General features: G+C 41.4%; 1 protein-coding gene and 1 non-coding gene across 7 annotated transcripts in view; both read right to left on the bottom strand.

The window, feature by feature from the left end:
- Nucleotides 1-14,250, bottom strand: part of EPHA6 (EPH receptor A6) — a 371,578-nt gene that overhangs the window by 4,174 nt on the left and 353,154 nt on the right. For all 6 annotated transcript variants that reach the window (XM_039914480.1, XM_039914479.1, XM_039914478.1 and 3 more), the window contains 3 exons: nucleotides 13,488-13,637; nucleotides 4,470-4,663; nucleotides 400-549 (listed from right to left, as the gene is read on the bottom strand). In XM_039914480.1, the coding sequence (XP_039770414.1) occupies nucleotides 400-549; nucleotides 4,470-4,663; nucleotides 13,488-13,637 (494 nt within the window). The remainder of the gene's footprint in view (nucleotides 1-399; nucleotides 550-4,469; nucleotides 4,664-13,487; nucleotides 13,638-14,250) is intronic.
- TRNAG-GCC lies at nucleotides 7,481-7,551 on the bottom strand. The gene has a single exon. It is a non-coding gene; the product is annotated as a tRNA-Gly (tRNA).

Raw genomic sequence — 14,250 nt, 5'->3', positions numbered from 1 at the left:
CCTTCAGCAAGTCACTTGATCTCTCTGTACCTGTTTCTTCACCTGTAAAATGGGGGTACAGTACTTGCTCTTCCACCTTCTTAGATTGTGAACCCCATGTGGACCCAGGACTGGGTTTAGCACAGTTCTTGGCACGTAGTAAGCATTTAATATCTTTTTCATCATTATTATTAAAATTCCAGTTCACTCACAATACTTCCATGTATTCTACCAAAAGAGGAGATTAGTTTCTAAGATAGGAAACTAGGGCTGTTCCCTGATCCTCAAAGTGTCAAGGAATGGCTAACTTCCATCTGGATAACGAACAGAGAGAAAAGTAATACAACAGGAGAGTTTTAACCACCTTGTAACCTTCTAATTTTATGGGCCCAAAGCTGGGAACATTGTCAATATACTTACTCAATGCTCATTCTGGAAATCAAATCCAAAGTTGTGAACCCTGCTGCCATGAAGTTATTCTTATATTGGCCCATTTTTATCGAATCCAACCAATCGCCGACTGATACAAACAAAGGGTAGTCAGGAACTTCACCAGGTGAATCTGGTATTCTGTAACAAACACCATATTGTCTGTAAACTCATTGTGAGTAAGAAACATGTCTGCCACCAATTTTGTATTATACTTTCCCAAGCCCTTAGTATAGTGTTCTGCGATCGTCATCATCACCAAATTGGAGGGGATTAGAAAGGTCCCCTGATATTTCTCCCTGTCCCCACGGTTTTTGGCCTGAACAACCTGAGTCCTTGAGAATCTCAACTGGACATGCTTCAAATTATGTACACTGCTTGAGATCAATACATGGTGATGCTGCTATAACTGAGAAAGAGTTGTAGCACAAGAAACAATTTGATCTGATTTTGGGGGGGAGGGGGTAAGAATTGATCTTCTGGGCCACAAAAATTGTTTCCCAGTAAAGGCAAAACCTTATTTACCAAGTATCTGGCTATTTATCTGTTGTTCCAAATAGCTCATGGGGAGTTTAGGCAAAGAGTAATAATTTCTTCAAATTCAGGGGAAGTACCTTTTTCATTTTCAAGATTAAAAAAAAAAATCTGATGGTCACTCTGTGTCTGAGACTGGGGTGAGACTACTAACAGCATGAGGAGCAGCACAGCCTAGTGGAAAAAGCACAGGCTTGGGAGACCGAAGTCCTGGGTTCTAATTCCACCACCACCATGGGCATACTGTGTGATCTTAAACAAGACACTTAACTTCTATGTACTTAAGTACATACTCATCTATAAAATGCGGAGTCAACACTTGTTCTCCCCTCCATTTAGACCATGAGCCCCAGGTGGGACCCAGTTATCTTGTATTTACCCCAGTGGTTAGTCCAGTGCTTGGTACATAGAAAGTGCTTAACAAACAATATTATTGTTATTATTATCACACTAGGAGTTAAATTCACTAGGAATGAAATTCTCTCTCTTGCAGGCAAATTAGAGCCCTCACCTAAACAAAACAAATGAAATTCTAAAGGGGCCTGCATCAGGAAGTGCATTTGAGGATCAAAAAAAAACTATACAGGTGCATTGAGATTGGACCTGTGGCTGCAGATTCAAAGAGAACACACTTAAGTATACTCTGGACCCAAGCTAGACTTCTGAATCTCCCCCGTTCCTCCCCACAGCCCTGGCTCCAAATGCTTCTCTACACCAGGTTTATCTAGCTCTTTGGCAAAATCTCCACTGAACTGGCCTGAGGTCCTAAGCCCCAGATGCTGAAGGACATTTCCAAACCGCTGGGCCTCTGAGGGCCTGGGGGCTTGCTCTGAGCCGGGCCAGTTGCCACATCCTTGGCTGGGACCCCTCGAAGCAAGAACTGTTTCAAAATCGTGGTGTTCCTGAAAGCATGAAAGGGAACAGTTTGGTCCAGGCTCCACAGGGTAAGACAGGAACAGCTGCATTTCATGAAATGCAGGAGAGAGGAAAAACATTTTTCAGCTCTTTACTCTTCCCTGGAGCTAAAGTCTCACACTCTCTCTCCTTCCCTCTCTCTCCCTCTCCTATTTATAGGAGTGATTAACAGTGGATCTACTTCCATCAGTTCCTGGGACATCTGCCTCACAATAGTCCTAATTGTGTAGTCTCTACTCAGGCAGAACCTTGCCTAGCTCCTCATGAACGCTTCATGAATACAATTCGGCCCCTACATGATTGAGAAAGAGAGTCCCAGACAGACAGGGACTGTGACGATAGGCCCTAGTTTGCCTGGAAATGTGTCCATTCCATTTTGTGCTTTCCCAGCTGGAGGGAGAGTGACATGCCTGAAGGAGACTATTATCGGGTAACCTCTGTGAGATGCTTTTTCTTTGACAAAATAATTTCAGATCCCAAAGACAAAGAATGAACACAGTCTTGCTGCCCAGTGGGATGGCCACTAACCACCATTTAAAAATAATTAAGATAATGTTCTGTGCACACAGATGGTTGGTAATTGGCAAACGTCAAATCAAAATGTACAAGCCATGGCTCTAGGAGAGACTTAGTGCTAAAGAAACCTTACCATTAATAGAAATGGGGCTCACAATGCTGTCTGGGTTTCCAAGTTCACTAATTGTTCCCTAGGCTGAACATCTGTCTTGCAGCATTTCAACCTGAGTGCTCTCCGGGGATGCTGTTCTAATAGCTGGGGAGGAACATTTTTGTTCCAAAGTTAGGGGCTCTTCAGCCTGTTCATCTAAACTTCTTATACTCTAATTCCTCCCATGGCTTCCTGAAAAGAGAACCCAGTGAAAAAGAATTTTGGGGGACAGATTCAGGAATGGCACCTGAACATCAAGCTCTTCTGCTTTGCCACCCTGGAAGAGCAGTCAAGAGTACCAGCAGCAGAAGCATTCAATGGGTTGGCAAAGCACCCTGGCCTAGAGGAAAGAGCACGGGAGAGGGAGTCAGAGGAGTCGGGTTCTAATCCTAGCTCTGCCACTTGTCTATTGTGTGACCTTGGGCATATCACCTAACTTTTCTATGCCTCAGTTCCCTCATCTGCAAAATGGGGTTTCTTTACCGGTTGTCTCTCCTATTTAGATGGTCAGCCCCATGTGAGAATTGATTATCTTCTATCTACCTTGGTGCTTAGTACAATGTTTGGCATATAGTAAGCAATTCAATTCCACAATTATTGGTATTATTACTGTGTCAGGAACCAGGACAGAGGATCAGACACAGTGGTATGCATTTGAGGAACCTCTACAGGCCACTGATAAAGTTGCTACAAAGCAGGAAGCAACTGAAGAGTCAGTATGGGCTGTAGCAGAGTCCAAATCAGATTTTTAGCCCTGCAAACTCAAACAGGTCAGATTTCGACAGGAGCTTGGGGAGACTTCTGCACCCCTGACCGTGATCTCAGAGAGAACTATCACTCCTTTCCGGGTATAGTTCTTCTGCTCCTCCCCAATTTTCCTCAAACCACTGCTGAAGAGAGTCCCTTCTCAACTATAACTCCTTCTGGAAAGCTGGGGACTGGAGGTAGTGGTTTGATTTATCCAGCTAGTCCACACTTGACCCCAATTTGCTGAGACTGTTAATTACTGATTACAAGGAGAGTGTTCAAATGCCAGTCATGAACTGAGCATTGCTTCATTTTAGCCTAGAAGAGTCACCAATCTTACAATGAAGAGCAATGATGACTTTTACTGGTGACCTAAAGTCAAGGCGTTCCCTGTCCTATGAACTGTCTTTGAAGAGTGAGCATTTAACATCATTAGGTGCCCAACTGGCCTGCTATTTAATTTCCATATGGGGACTCAAAATAGAAAACCGCTTCAACATTTAATGATAATTTAGCCAGTTATATGGTGAGGTTTCAGAGTAAATGATCTATTTTTGATCTATCCTTTTATTTTCTAGACTTGGCATTGGGGAGTGGTGTGCGGCTTTTCTCAGAAAGCTAATCATTTTCCCAATGATTAAGTGGCGTTTAAGTGTCATAATGTTCATATCCTGTCATCCCACTTCCCTGGTGAAGGAATGGAACTGGAAGAAGCTGGTTGTGAGTGTTTCAGCTGGGGAACAGCTTTGCTCCTAGCAGATTCACAAATTACTCCAATTTTGCCTGCCATTTCACATTGATGGACATGGAAATGGACAAGAAAATTATAAGGAAACTTTAGATAAGTCTTGATTCTGCTCCACAAGAGCATGGATGTCTAGCAAATAGGTAAAAGACACATGAAAAATCAAACACCAATGTAGGAGAAATTCTAAGTAAGCAATTTTTAAAAAGAAGACATGGAGACAGGAAAGGCAAAGGAAACTGTTTTTGCATGCTCCCCAAATCCATTTCTCTTTACAATCTTAGCCAACTGCCATTTCAGCTGATAAAATAAAATGCACCTTATAAGAAATGCTCTTAAAGGTTGACAACTTAATTCTAAGAGAATCAAATTTTCCCCTTTGCCCATTCCCCTGTAACATTCTGGAAGTAATGATGACTGTCATGGGGAAAAGATCAAAATTCTGCATCTTACACAAGTATGTCCTCCACCAGAGTATGAAGTGTACTGGGATTGCGGATCAGTTTGTCTAAGAAGCTGACGATATCGGTGAATTTTGGCCTGTGGTTTCTCTCTTTCTGCCAGCAGTGAAGCATTAGTTGGTGGAGAGAGGCTGGACAACCCATGGGAGCTGGCAGTCTGTAACCTTCCTCAATGGACAGGATAACCTAAAGGCAAAGATGACATACATTAGTCTGTTGCATAGGAGTCACACACAGGCAAGTGGAAGCAGGATTGTCAGGCAGTGGAAGTCAGGTTTGCGAAGTTTGGAAAGGTACTAGTTGCCCTTAGAAAAGCAAGTGACAAAGGAATGAGCTGCATCGCCACCATGCCCTTTAAGAGGGAAGACAACAGAGGAATCCCTTCCTTGATTAACAGAGTTAAAGGTTTAGTGAAGTTTACTGGAGCATCAGGCATGTGTACTAGTGTGCACTAAATGAGAAGACATAAAACCTGCTTTCAGTGGGTCTGTGCCAGTGGAAATCAGGGTCCCTTGAAAAGACTGGAAAATCAGTTGTGAAAGTTATAAATGCCCAGGAAAAACTAACAATGTCACACTGAGTCCGAGTGAAATTTCATCCCAGGTGAAATACTAATTTGGGTCTCCCTGGGCCACTTTTTTAAAGAAGACTTTTAGGAAAATGGTCGGTCCTGAGTACCCAGATGTTAGTATGGTGATAGCATTTTGGGCTCTTTCAGTTCCCAGACTATTTCCTGCAATTGATGCCACCCTAAAACACTTCAGGGCTGTCTCTGCAGTTGAGGTAGGCTGTCAGTACAGGAAGGAAAGAGCTCAGAGATCCCAGCATCCCCAGGTGGTAAGTGTCAAACAGGGGGGCTGACTCAGTACATTCAGGATGCCTGCCCAAGGGTGCTATCTTATGGGAAAATCATTGGTCTGCACCAACAGCCTAATGCTTTTGAGTGCTACCGAGCTGAAGTGGGACCAAAAGTGTTAGCATCATATTCTCCCAAGGTTCACTGACTAATATATAATAGGGCTACTGAGATGCAGGGGGATTCTGGGATATATCTTCTACCTACTGCTGTCCTAGCTAATTATTTGTAATAAGCTTTTGGAGTCTGATGCGATGAAATCCAAGTGATGCTCTTCTTTAAACATCTGTTCCAACATCCTCTTTCTCTCCACATCTTTTCCTGGGGGTCACCCCCGAATCCTACACTAATCCTGACTTTGCCATTCTCCCTCATTCAGAAAGGTAGGTTGGGGCTCAACTGTCTGACACGGTTCATTCTGCAGCAGCAGGACAGAAGGGAGCATAAGGATGCAGAGTGGCTTGGTGGAAAGAATACAGGCCTGGGAATCAGAGGAACTTGGGTTCTAATCCCGGCTCTGCCACCTCCCTGCTGTGTGATCTTGGGCAAGTCTCTTAACTTGAGAAGTAGTGTGGCTTAGTGGATAGAGAACGAGCCTGGGAGTCCAAAGGTCAGAGAGAAGCAGCGTGGCTCAGTGGAGCCTGGGCTTTGGAGTCAGAGGTCATGGGTTCGAATGCCGGCTCGGCCACTTGGCAGCTGTGTGACTTTGGGCAAGTCACTTAACTTCTCGGTGCCTCAGTTACCTCATCTGTAAAATGGGGATTAAGACTGTGAGCCCCACGTGGGACAACCTGATTCCCCTGTGTCTACCCCAGCGCTTAGAACAGTGCTCGGCACATGGTAAGCGCTTAACAAATACCAACATTATTATGTGTTCTAATCTCTGCTCTGCCACTTGTCTGCTGTGTAGCCCTGGGCAAATCACTTCACTTCTCTGTGCCTCGGTTATCTAATCTGTAAAATGGGGACTAAGACCGTGGACAGGGACTGTGTCCAATCTAATTGGCTTGTAAGCACCCCAGTGCTTAGTACAGTGCCTGGCACATAGTAAGTGCTTAACAAATACCATTATTATTATTTTCTCTGGGCCTCAGTTTCCTCATGAGTAAAATAAGGATTAAATACTGGTTCTCCCACCACCTGAAACTGCGAGCTCCATGGGAGCCCAGAACTGTCTCCACCTTGATTAACATGATTCTACTCCAGCGCTTAGTAAAGTGATTGGCACATAGTAAACACTTAACAAATACCACAGTTATTATAATTATGATTATTATTGTTATTAAGATGATGATAATGATTCTCAGAAGAGGAACCAAGAAGGAGCTTCGAACCTCAGGCTTCAGGATCAATAACCTGTACAGAGAAATTGATTATAGTGATATGGTGATAGAGGCTTGTGGAGGACCACTCACAAACTCCTGCCTCTGCTAGTTATATTCCCTCTGGGAAACAGACTGAAACAAGTCAAACAGAGAAGCAGTGCGGGCTAGTGGATAGAGCAAAGGCCTGGGAATCAGGAGCACCTGGCGACTAATCCCGGCTCTACCACTTGTCTCCTCTGTGACCTCGGGAAAGTCAATTCATTTTTCATTGCCTCAGTTACCTTATCTGGAAAATAGGGTTTAAGACTGTGAGCCCCATGTGGGAGATGGATTGTAACCAGCAAGTAATATAGTGCCTGGCATGCAATAAGCTATTAAATACACTTCTCCAAAAAGAAGTGATTAGATGGGCAGAGGTGCAGTACACTGTATTTTCCAAGTACAGTCTTTGTCCATGTTAGGCAGAACTAGAACCCAGATTTCCTCACTTGCAGAGCAGTGCTCTCTTTGTTGGACCACAGCAGAAGTATCCCTTCATCTAATTAATGTTGGCATTTGTTAAGTAATGTTGGTATTTGTTAAGCGCTTACTATGTGCAGAACACTGTTCTAAGCACTGGGGTAGATACAGGGTAATCAGGTTGTCCCACGAGAGGCTCACAGTTAATCCCCATTTTACAGATGAGGTAACTGAGGCACAGAGAAGTTAAATGACTTGCCTACAGTCACACAGCTGACAAGTGGCAGAGCGCGATTCGAACCCATGACCTCTGACTCCCAAGACCAGGCTCTTTCCACTGAGCCATGCTGCTTCTAAAGAATCTGCATTGGCTGGGAATCGAACCCGGGACTCCCGCGTGGCAGGCGAGAATTCTACCACTGAACCACCAATGCTTCTTAATTGGCATGTGGTCAAGGCATAATATGTGTAGCTTATCATCATCTCCTGTGCAATTCCATTTAGTATGTAGTCCATCCTAAAGGAGGAGACTGCCCACTTGGTCTCTAGTTCGAATCTAGGGTTGCATCCAGGGCTAGAAGTGGGAAAGCGGAGCACTAGAAGCCTTGTAACAGTCCACGCAGTTTCAGAGAAACTCAATTTGAATTACTTTCCCGACACTGTTTCGCTGCCCATTCTGAATTTTGGGAGACTGAACAGTAAGGAAACAAAGTTCCTTGAATTTACTGCTTCTTAAGAGCACAAAATGACTCCTGATAATCTCTTCAGTATTATAATAATTTTTCCAAGGAAAGAAAGGGGCAGGTATATTATTTCTAAGGCCCAGTGCCTGGCTTGAGATGTCCAGAAAAAGGCACTTCATTTCACAAATCAACTAACAGGAGAATAGATATACAAGTTATTTGATCAACATCTAGTCAATGGAAAAAACAGCCACATCATATTCTCCATTTTGGACTCTTTCCACCAGCCCACACAATCTCCCTTGGGATGAACCATCTGCCACTCTGTAACTTTTTTCCATACCTACTCCCTGGAACCACTCTCTCACTTGTCCCCATTTTGATTTCTTTCCTAATTAACATTTTTGGCTCTACTTTAAAAATCCTAGCTGCTTATGTTCAGGCAGTTTCACAAATAACAGCAGTGACATTTCACACAGGAGACACTGTCTCTGCATGAAACAGCTATAGCTGTAGATCGCTTACATTTTCATCAATGTCCGACTAATGAAAACACTTTATTCTATACAGTGAACTTTTATTCCTCCATGCGGATTATTCTATTACTGAGCAATTTCTTTTTGACTGTGCTAATCACTCTTGTCCCTGGTCCGAATACGAGTTGTGGCTCACTTATGTGTCCCGTTTTAAAAACAGGACATGAGTGTTGCCTAGTACATAGTTTACCAGGAAACTGAATAGAGAATATAGTACCACCTAATACCACTATGTGGATGATTCCCAAATCTACATCCCCAGCCTTGATCTCTCTCCCTCTCTGCAGTCTCACATTTCCTCCTGCCTTCAGAACATCTCTATTTGGATGTCTGGCCAAAACCTTAAACTTAACATGTCCAAAACAGAACTCCTTATCTTCCCACTAAATTCAATCCTCCATGTGATTTTCTGTCACTTTGGACAACATCACCATCTTTCTGTTTCACATGCCTGTAACCTCGGCGTTATCCTTGTATCCTCTCATTCAACCCCCATATTCAATCTAGCACTGAATCCTGCCAGTTCCACCTTCACATTGATAAAATCCACACTTTCCTCTCCATTCAAACTGCTACCACATTAATCCAAGCACTTTATCCTATCCTGCTTTGACTACTGCATCAGCCTCCTTACTGACCTCTCTGCCTCCTGTCTCTCCCTACTCCAGGCCACACTTTACTTTGCTGCCCAGATCATTTCTCTATAAACACGTTCAGTCCCATATTTCCCCACTCCTCAAGTACTAAGAGGCTTTCCTCATTTCCTCTTCTCCCACTCCCATCTGCTTCACACTGCACTTGGATTTACTCCCTTTATTCACCTCTCCCTCATCCACACAGCTCAAGCACATATTCATAATTTATCTATATTAATATCTCTCTCCTCCTCTAGACTATAAGCTTGTAGTAGGCACGGAGTTTGGGAAGCTGCGTGGCTCAGTGGAAAGAGCCTGGGCTTCGGAGTCAGAGGTCATGAGTTCGACTCCTGGCTCTGCCACTTGTCAGCTGTGTGACTGTGGGCGAGTCACTTCACTTCTCTGTGCCTCAGTTACCTCATCTGTAAAATGGGGATTAACTGTGAGCCTCACGTGGGACAACCTGATTCCCCTGTATCTCCCCCAGCGCTTAGAACAGTGCTCTGCACATAGTAAGCGCTCAATAAATACTATTGAATGAACTGTCATATTGTACTCTCCCAAGTGCTTAGTACAGTGCTCTCTGCATACAGTAAGTGCTCAATAAAGACGATTGATTGACTGATAGTCCACATTACTAATTCAGACAACCCTTGTTTTTCCAAGATCATGCTTAATTTTAACTTGAGCCATCGAAAATGCTTTTTTTTTTTTTTTGAAATTCAGCTACTGGCTCCAATAACTCCTCATTTATGACTAACTTTGTTTCCTCCAACTATTTTCCTATATTCTTTGGTCTAATCTCTTCCACTAATACGGACAGGGAAATCACTTTAGTCCAAGGGTAAACACCTACTAGGTAGGGAAGGGAAGGTCACCGGGGCCATAGTCCTCACCTTTGATCTTGGGGATGGAAGGAGACTAAAATAAGTTCAGTGCTACTGCAGTACTTGAGCTTGCCTAATGCTGACATCCTTTCTGATGCAAATCATGTCAGGCAATGGTCATTATTCAAAAACAGGGCAAGAGGAATAAAATTAAGAGAAAAATAATTACTCCAGCTATATAATTTCCATCCTAAAGTAGATAGGATTAGTGTTCTGTCAGAAGTGATTATATGAAATCTGATTACTTATTATAAATAGACCTCCCTGGATACTTGTCATCTAAACTACAGTCTAGGAACAATGCAAGCCACAGTAGGGGCACATAACAGATTGCCCTGTACTTGCTGAATCTTATGAGTTTCTGAATTGTGGTGCTGATTTCTAAACTAAAGCAAGTTCTGTGTGATTTTTATTAAACAAAGCCAACATGGATATGTCAAGCCAATGAAAAGATGTTGAGCTAGCACTGAAAGATATTATTAAACAAGGACTAAACTGGTATTACAATGCGGCACATTTTCACACATTATAATACGACTATTTACTTGGCAGGGAGTCAGAGTACATTTCCTTGTTTGCAATGCTCAAAAGGAAAATTTAAGTAGGTCCCAAGACAAACACTGCTACTCATTTTTGAGGAGGGATTAAACAGTAATGAAATAGGAAATTATTGTAGTTTTATCTTGACTGAGGATTCTTCATGAGATTTTGGGAAGGAACCTGCATTTCCAAGAAGAACAAATAAAAGGATAATGCCCTTTATTTTCTGGCCATAACTATCCGCCACCGTTAGGATTTAAATTTTATAATTTTATAAAATGAGATTCTGACAGTACTGAGTCCATAGTTTGTTTTTTTACCAACAGGGATCATTCTTCTTTGGCTACAGAGCAAGCAGCGTGGCTCAGTGGAAAGAGCACGGGCTTAGGAGTCAGAGGTCATGGGTTTTAATACAGGCTCCACCACTTGTCAGCTGTGTGACCCTGGGCAAACCACTTACCTTCTCTCTGCCTCAGTTACCTCATCTGTAAAATGGGGATTTAGACTGTGAGCCCCACATGGGACAACCTGATTACCTTGTATCTAGCCCAGCGCTTAGAACAGTCCTTGGCACATAGTAAGTGCTTAACAAATAGCATCATTACTATTTGGCAAGGGAACGAGCAGGGGAGGAAAGTCCAGATTAAAGTCTTTAACATGAAGATTTATAAAATTCATGTCTTACCTGAGAATGATAGAGCCCTTTAAGTTTCACTATAAATTTTATGCAGACCTTGTCTGCTGATGTTTGAATGTTAAGTCTTTTATACCTCTACCTATGAATACTGATTCTTTTATTTCCGTCCCAGATATACAATATTACTGACCTTTGGGAAACTCATTATATTATTCCAGTAAAACAAATTCTGCAAACTCAGAGTAGCTTACTAGAATAAAACATATGCCACAGCATTCAGCAGAAAGGCGCTAAGTTCCATAAAATTACCTGGTATTTCCCAAATGTACTTAATGGCTCTAAACATTTTGAAGTCCCTTTCAAATGTATTCATATTTTTGCAAAATTCATTGAAATGCAGTAAAAAAGGAATAACAAAGTCAATGGAAACTTGAATTTCCAGTGCCTGAAATATACTTATTTGAAGTCACTGTTCTCCCAACATCAAAAATAATACTAGTGGACCAGGCCGGATGGGGAAAAAATGCCTGGTGTTTGAAGAGAGCAGCTGAGAAAATAATTGATTAATCTATTTTTGCTTCCAAAAAGAAATTCTGGTTAAAGGGTCTGTCCCAGAAATTCAGAAACACAACTTCACCCCTCCAACTGCAAATGTTCTCTACACAAAATCCATAGGGCTTTCCAGAATTTTCTTTCTAGTTTTCCCTCTAGCTTTTCCTCAGTCTGAGTAACAAAGGTTTCAGCTCTCACTGGGTGATTTGTGTTTGATTTTGTGATCTGCTTTCAAAGTGGCTTGAAGCTGTTTTCATACCATACCCACAATCCATTAAAAGCCACAGTTCTCTAAATTTTAAACTACTTGAAGGGATCAGGTCTCTCAACTCCAATGTCTTGTACTCTCCTAAGCCTTACTATAGTGCTCTGTACATAATATGTAATCACTAAATTACCACTGATTTTAAAATCAAAGATCCTGTACAGCAGTACTGAACTGTGGGAAGATTCAGCTCATTTTACAATTCAGTGATCAGGAGCAATGCTTTCTTTGATTGCTCCCGCATATACAGTAAGCTCTTTGAGGTCAGGAAGTGGATCCCTTACTTGTTTTGTACTTCCCAAGTACTTAGTACAGTGTAATGGTTCCCCCGGGACCTCAGTAAACACCATCATTACAACTTCTCCCCCTAGTACAAATCTAATTTATGTTGAGCAATTAGCAGAAGAATGATCAGAAACACTTTTAAACCTAAAAGAACACTGTTTGTAGACCTTTAGACATGGATACAAAGATGGAGAAATATATGAAAAGTTTTCTAAGAAGAACAAGAACCACCACCCAGCAAAGGGCCTAAAATGCAATTACCATTCTCTCAAAGAGAGTACAGCTGAGGAATTTAACTAGTCTACAGCATATTCCATCTAGGATCAAATTTTACCTATTTATTTTGAATAGAAATTTATTACTTATTATTGTTTATAGCATTCACATTAAACCCATTAGATCATAAGGTTCTCAAGGACAGGGATCACACTACACACATGTATACAAAATGCACTGCAACTAGTAGTGTTGAGACTGATTCCTACACATAAGTAATGATTACTGTACTGTATTAGGATTAGACATTACTCCTTGATGGCTCTAACACGCTGTTCCATTTAGCATCATAGGGCACTTTTGTCCTGTAGATGTTAATCATTAATCTACTTACTACATTATCTGATAAGCGAATGGGCACTGATTATTCCTGTGTATTTTGATCTGTTCAGATGAGTGTTTGGCCCAGGGTTTGATTACTGTCCTGACAGCACAGTGAAGGGTGCCATCCCTTTCTTCATCTATAATTATACTCGCCTCCAGACTATGAGGAGATCATGATGATTGATTAAAAATCTCCTCAAATTCAAAAAGCACTTTCACCTTTTTCAATATGAACATTTACATATAAAAGTTGTATAACTGATAGCATAATCACCATGGTTACTACTACTATGATTATCATTAATGACAACAAAATGACCCTTTTTTCTTTGAGGAAGATTAGTCTGATTTTAATGTTAGCCTTCCTTTTCACTTGATCATGCACTGCATAGTATATTAAATTTCTTGGCAAAAACTAAAAGATAAAAATTGTTCTATGCAGTCACACAATTGTCAATTGCAAATGAAGGAAAAACAATCATACTGGACAACACATTTAGCACTTATAAATTCAAAAACACTCATCCAACTAGATCCATCAATTAGAGGGTTAATGAAGGGAGAAAGCATGGACCCCGACATGTTTACGAGAGGTCATCACGATACCAAATGGTGGATGGGGGAGACTACCATAAACAAATAAATATGACTGATTGATTGACTACCATACATCTAATTCAAATCCCCATGGATTTTCCTGATAGTCCACGGGTCTCCCCAAGTGACAATTCCCATGCTGGTAATACTCACATCTTGGTTGGACATCTCCCAATAAGGTCTTTCTCCATATGACATCACCTCCCACATAACAATTCCATAGCTCCAGGCATCGCTTGCTGAGGAGAACTTCCTATATGAAATAGCTTCTGGTGCCGTCCACCTTATGGGGATTTTTCCCCCCTAGAAAACAAGTTGAATATTCTTCAGTTTACAACAGCAGAGAACTCGGTGTTGTGGTCACATTCAACTAATTTCCATCAAATAAAAGGGATCCTGAATACTCTTTAATTGTGTTGGTAACTTACATGGCAATAAAAAAAGCCAAAATATTTGTAAATGACAAAACCAGAGGTTCTCCAAGATATTTATTCAGTGAAAGGCAGTTTTTGGCAATTATCATACTTCAGAGAGAGGAAAATATTTGACATAGAGATTTCATGTTACTTTAGATTTACATAATTGGAACTTCATGACTTTTGATAAAAGTTCCAGAATTTGGGCATAAAAAAACAAATGTCCATTTACAGTGATTACACATTTCATTGCACTTATAAATAATAATAATACCTACTCCAGTGAAAACAGGCATTAGAAATATAATTCAGAATCACCCACTAAAGTAATATTAGATAGAAATGAGCTAGTTTCCTTTCCATTTACAGGAATATCTATAATTGAAAAAAATATTTTCCCAGAAATTCCCTGACATGGAGAGCAAGCACTTCTAATATGGACAATCTCTTTGAAGGGTTCCTGGTAGCATTTTGCTCAGTGGCTTTTAAGCAGATCATTT

This window comes from Ornithorhynchus anatinus, chromosome 17 (assembly GCF_004115215.2).
Source record: "Ornithorhynchus anatinus isolate Pmale09 chromosome 17, mOrnAna1.pri.v4, whole genome shotgun sequence".
In the NCBI taxonomy this organism is placed as follows: Eukaryota; Metazoa; Chordata; class Mammalia; order Monotremata; family Ornithorhynchidae; genus Ornithorhynchus; species Ornithorhynchus anatinus.
The sequence above is the reverse complement of the archived record's forward strand: the minus strand, read 5'-3'. Positions and strand labels throughout refer to the sequence as shown.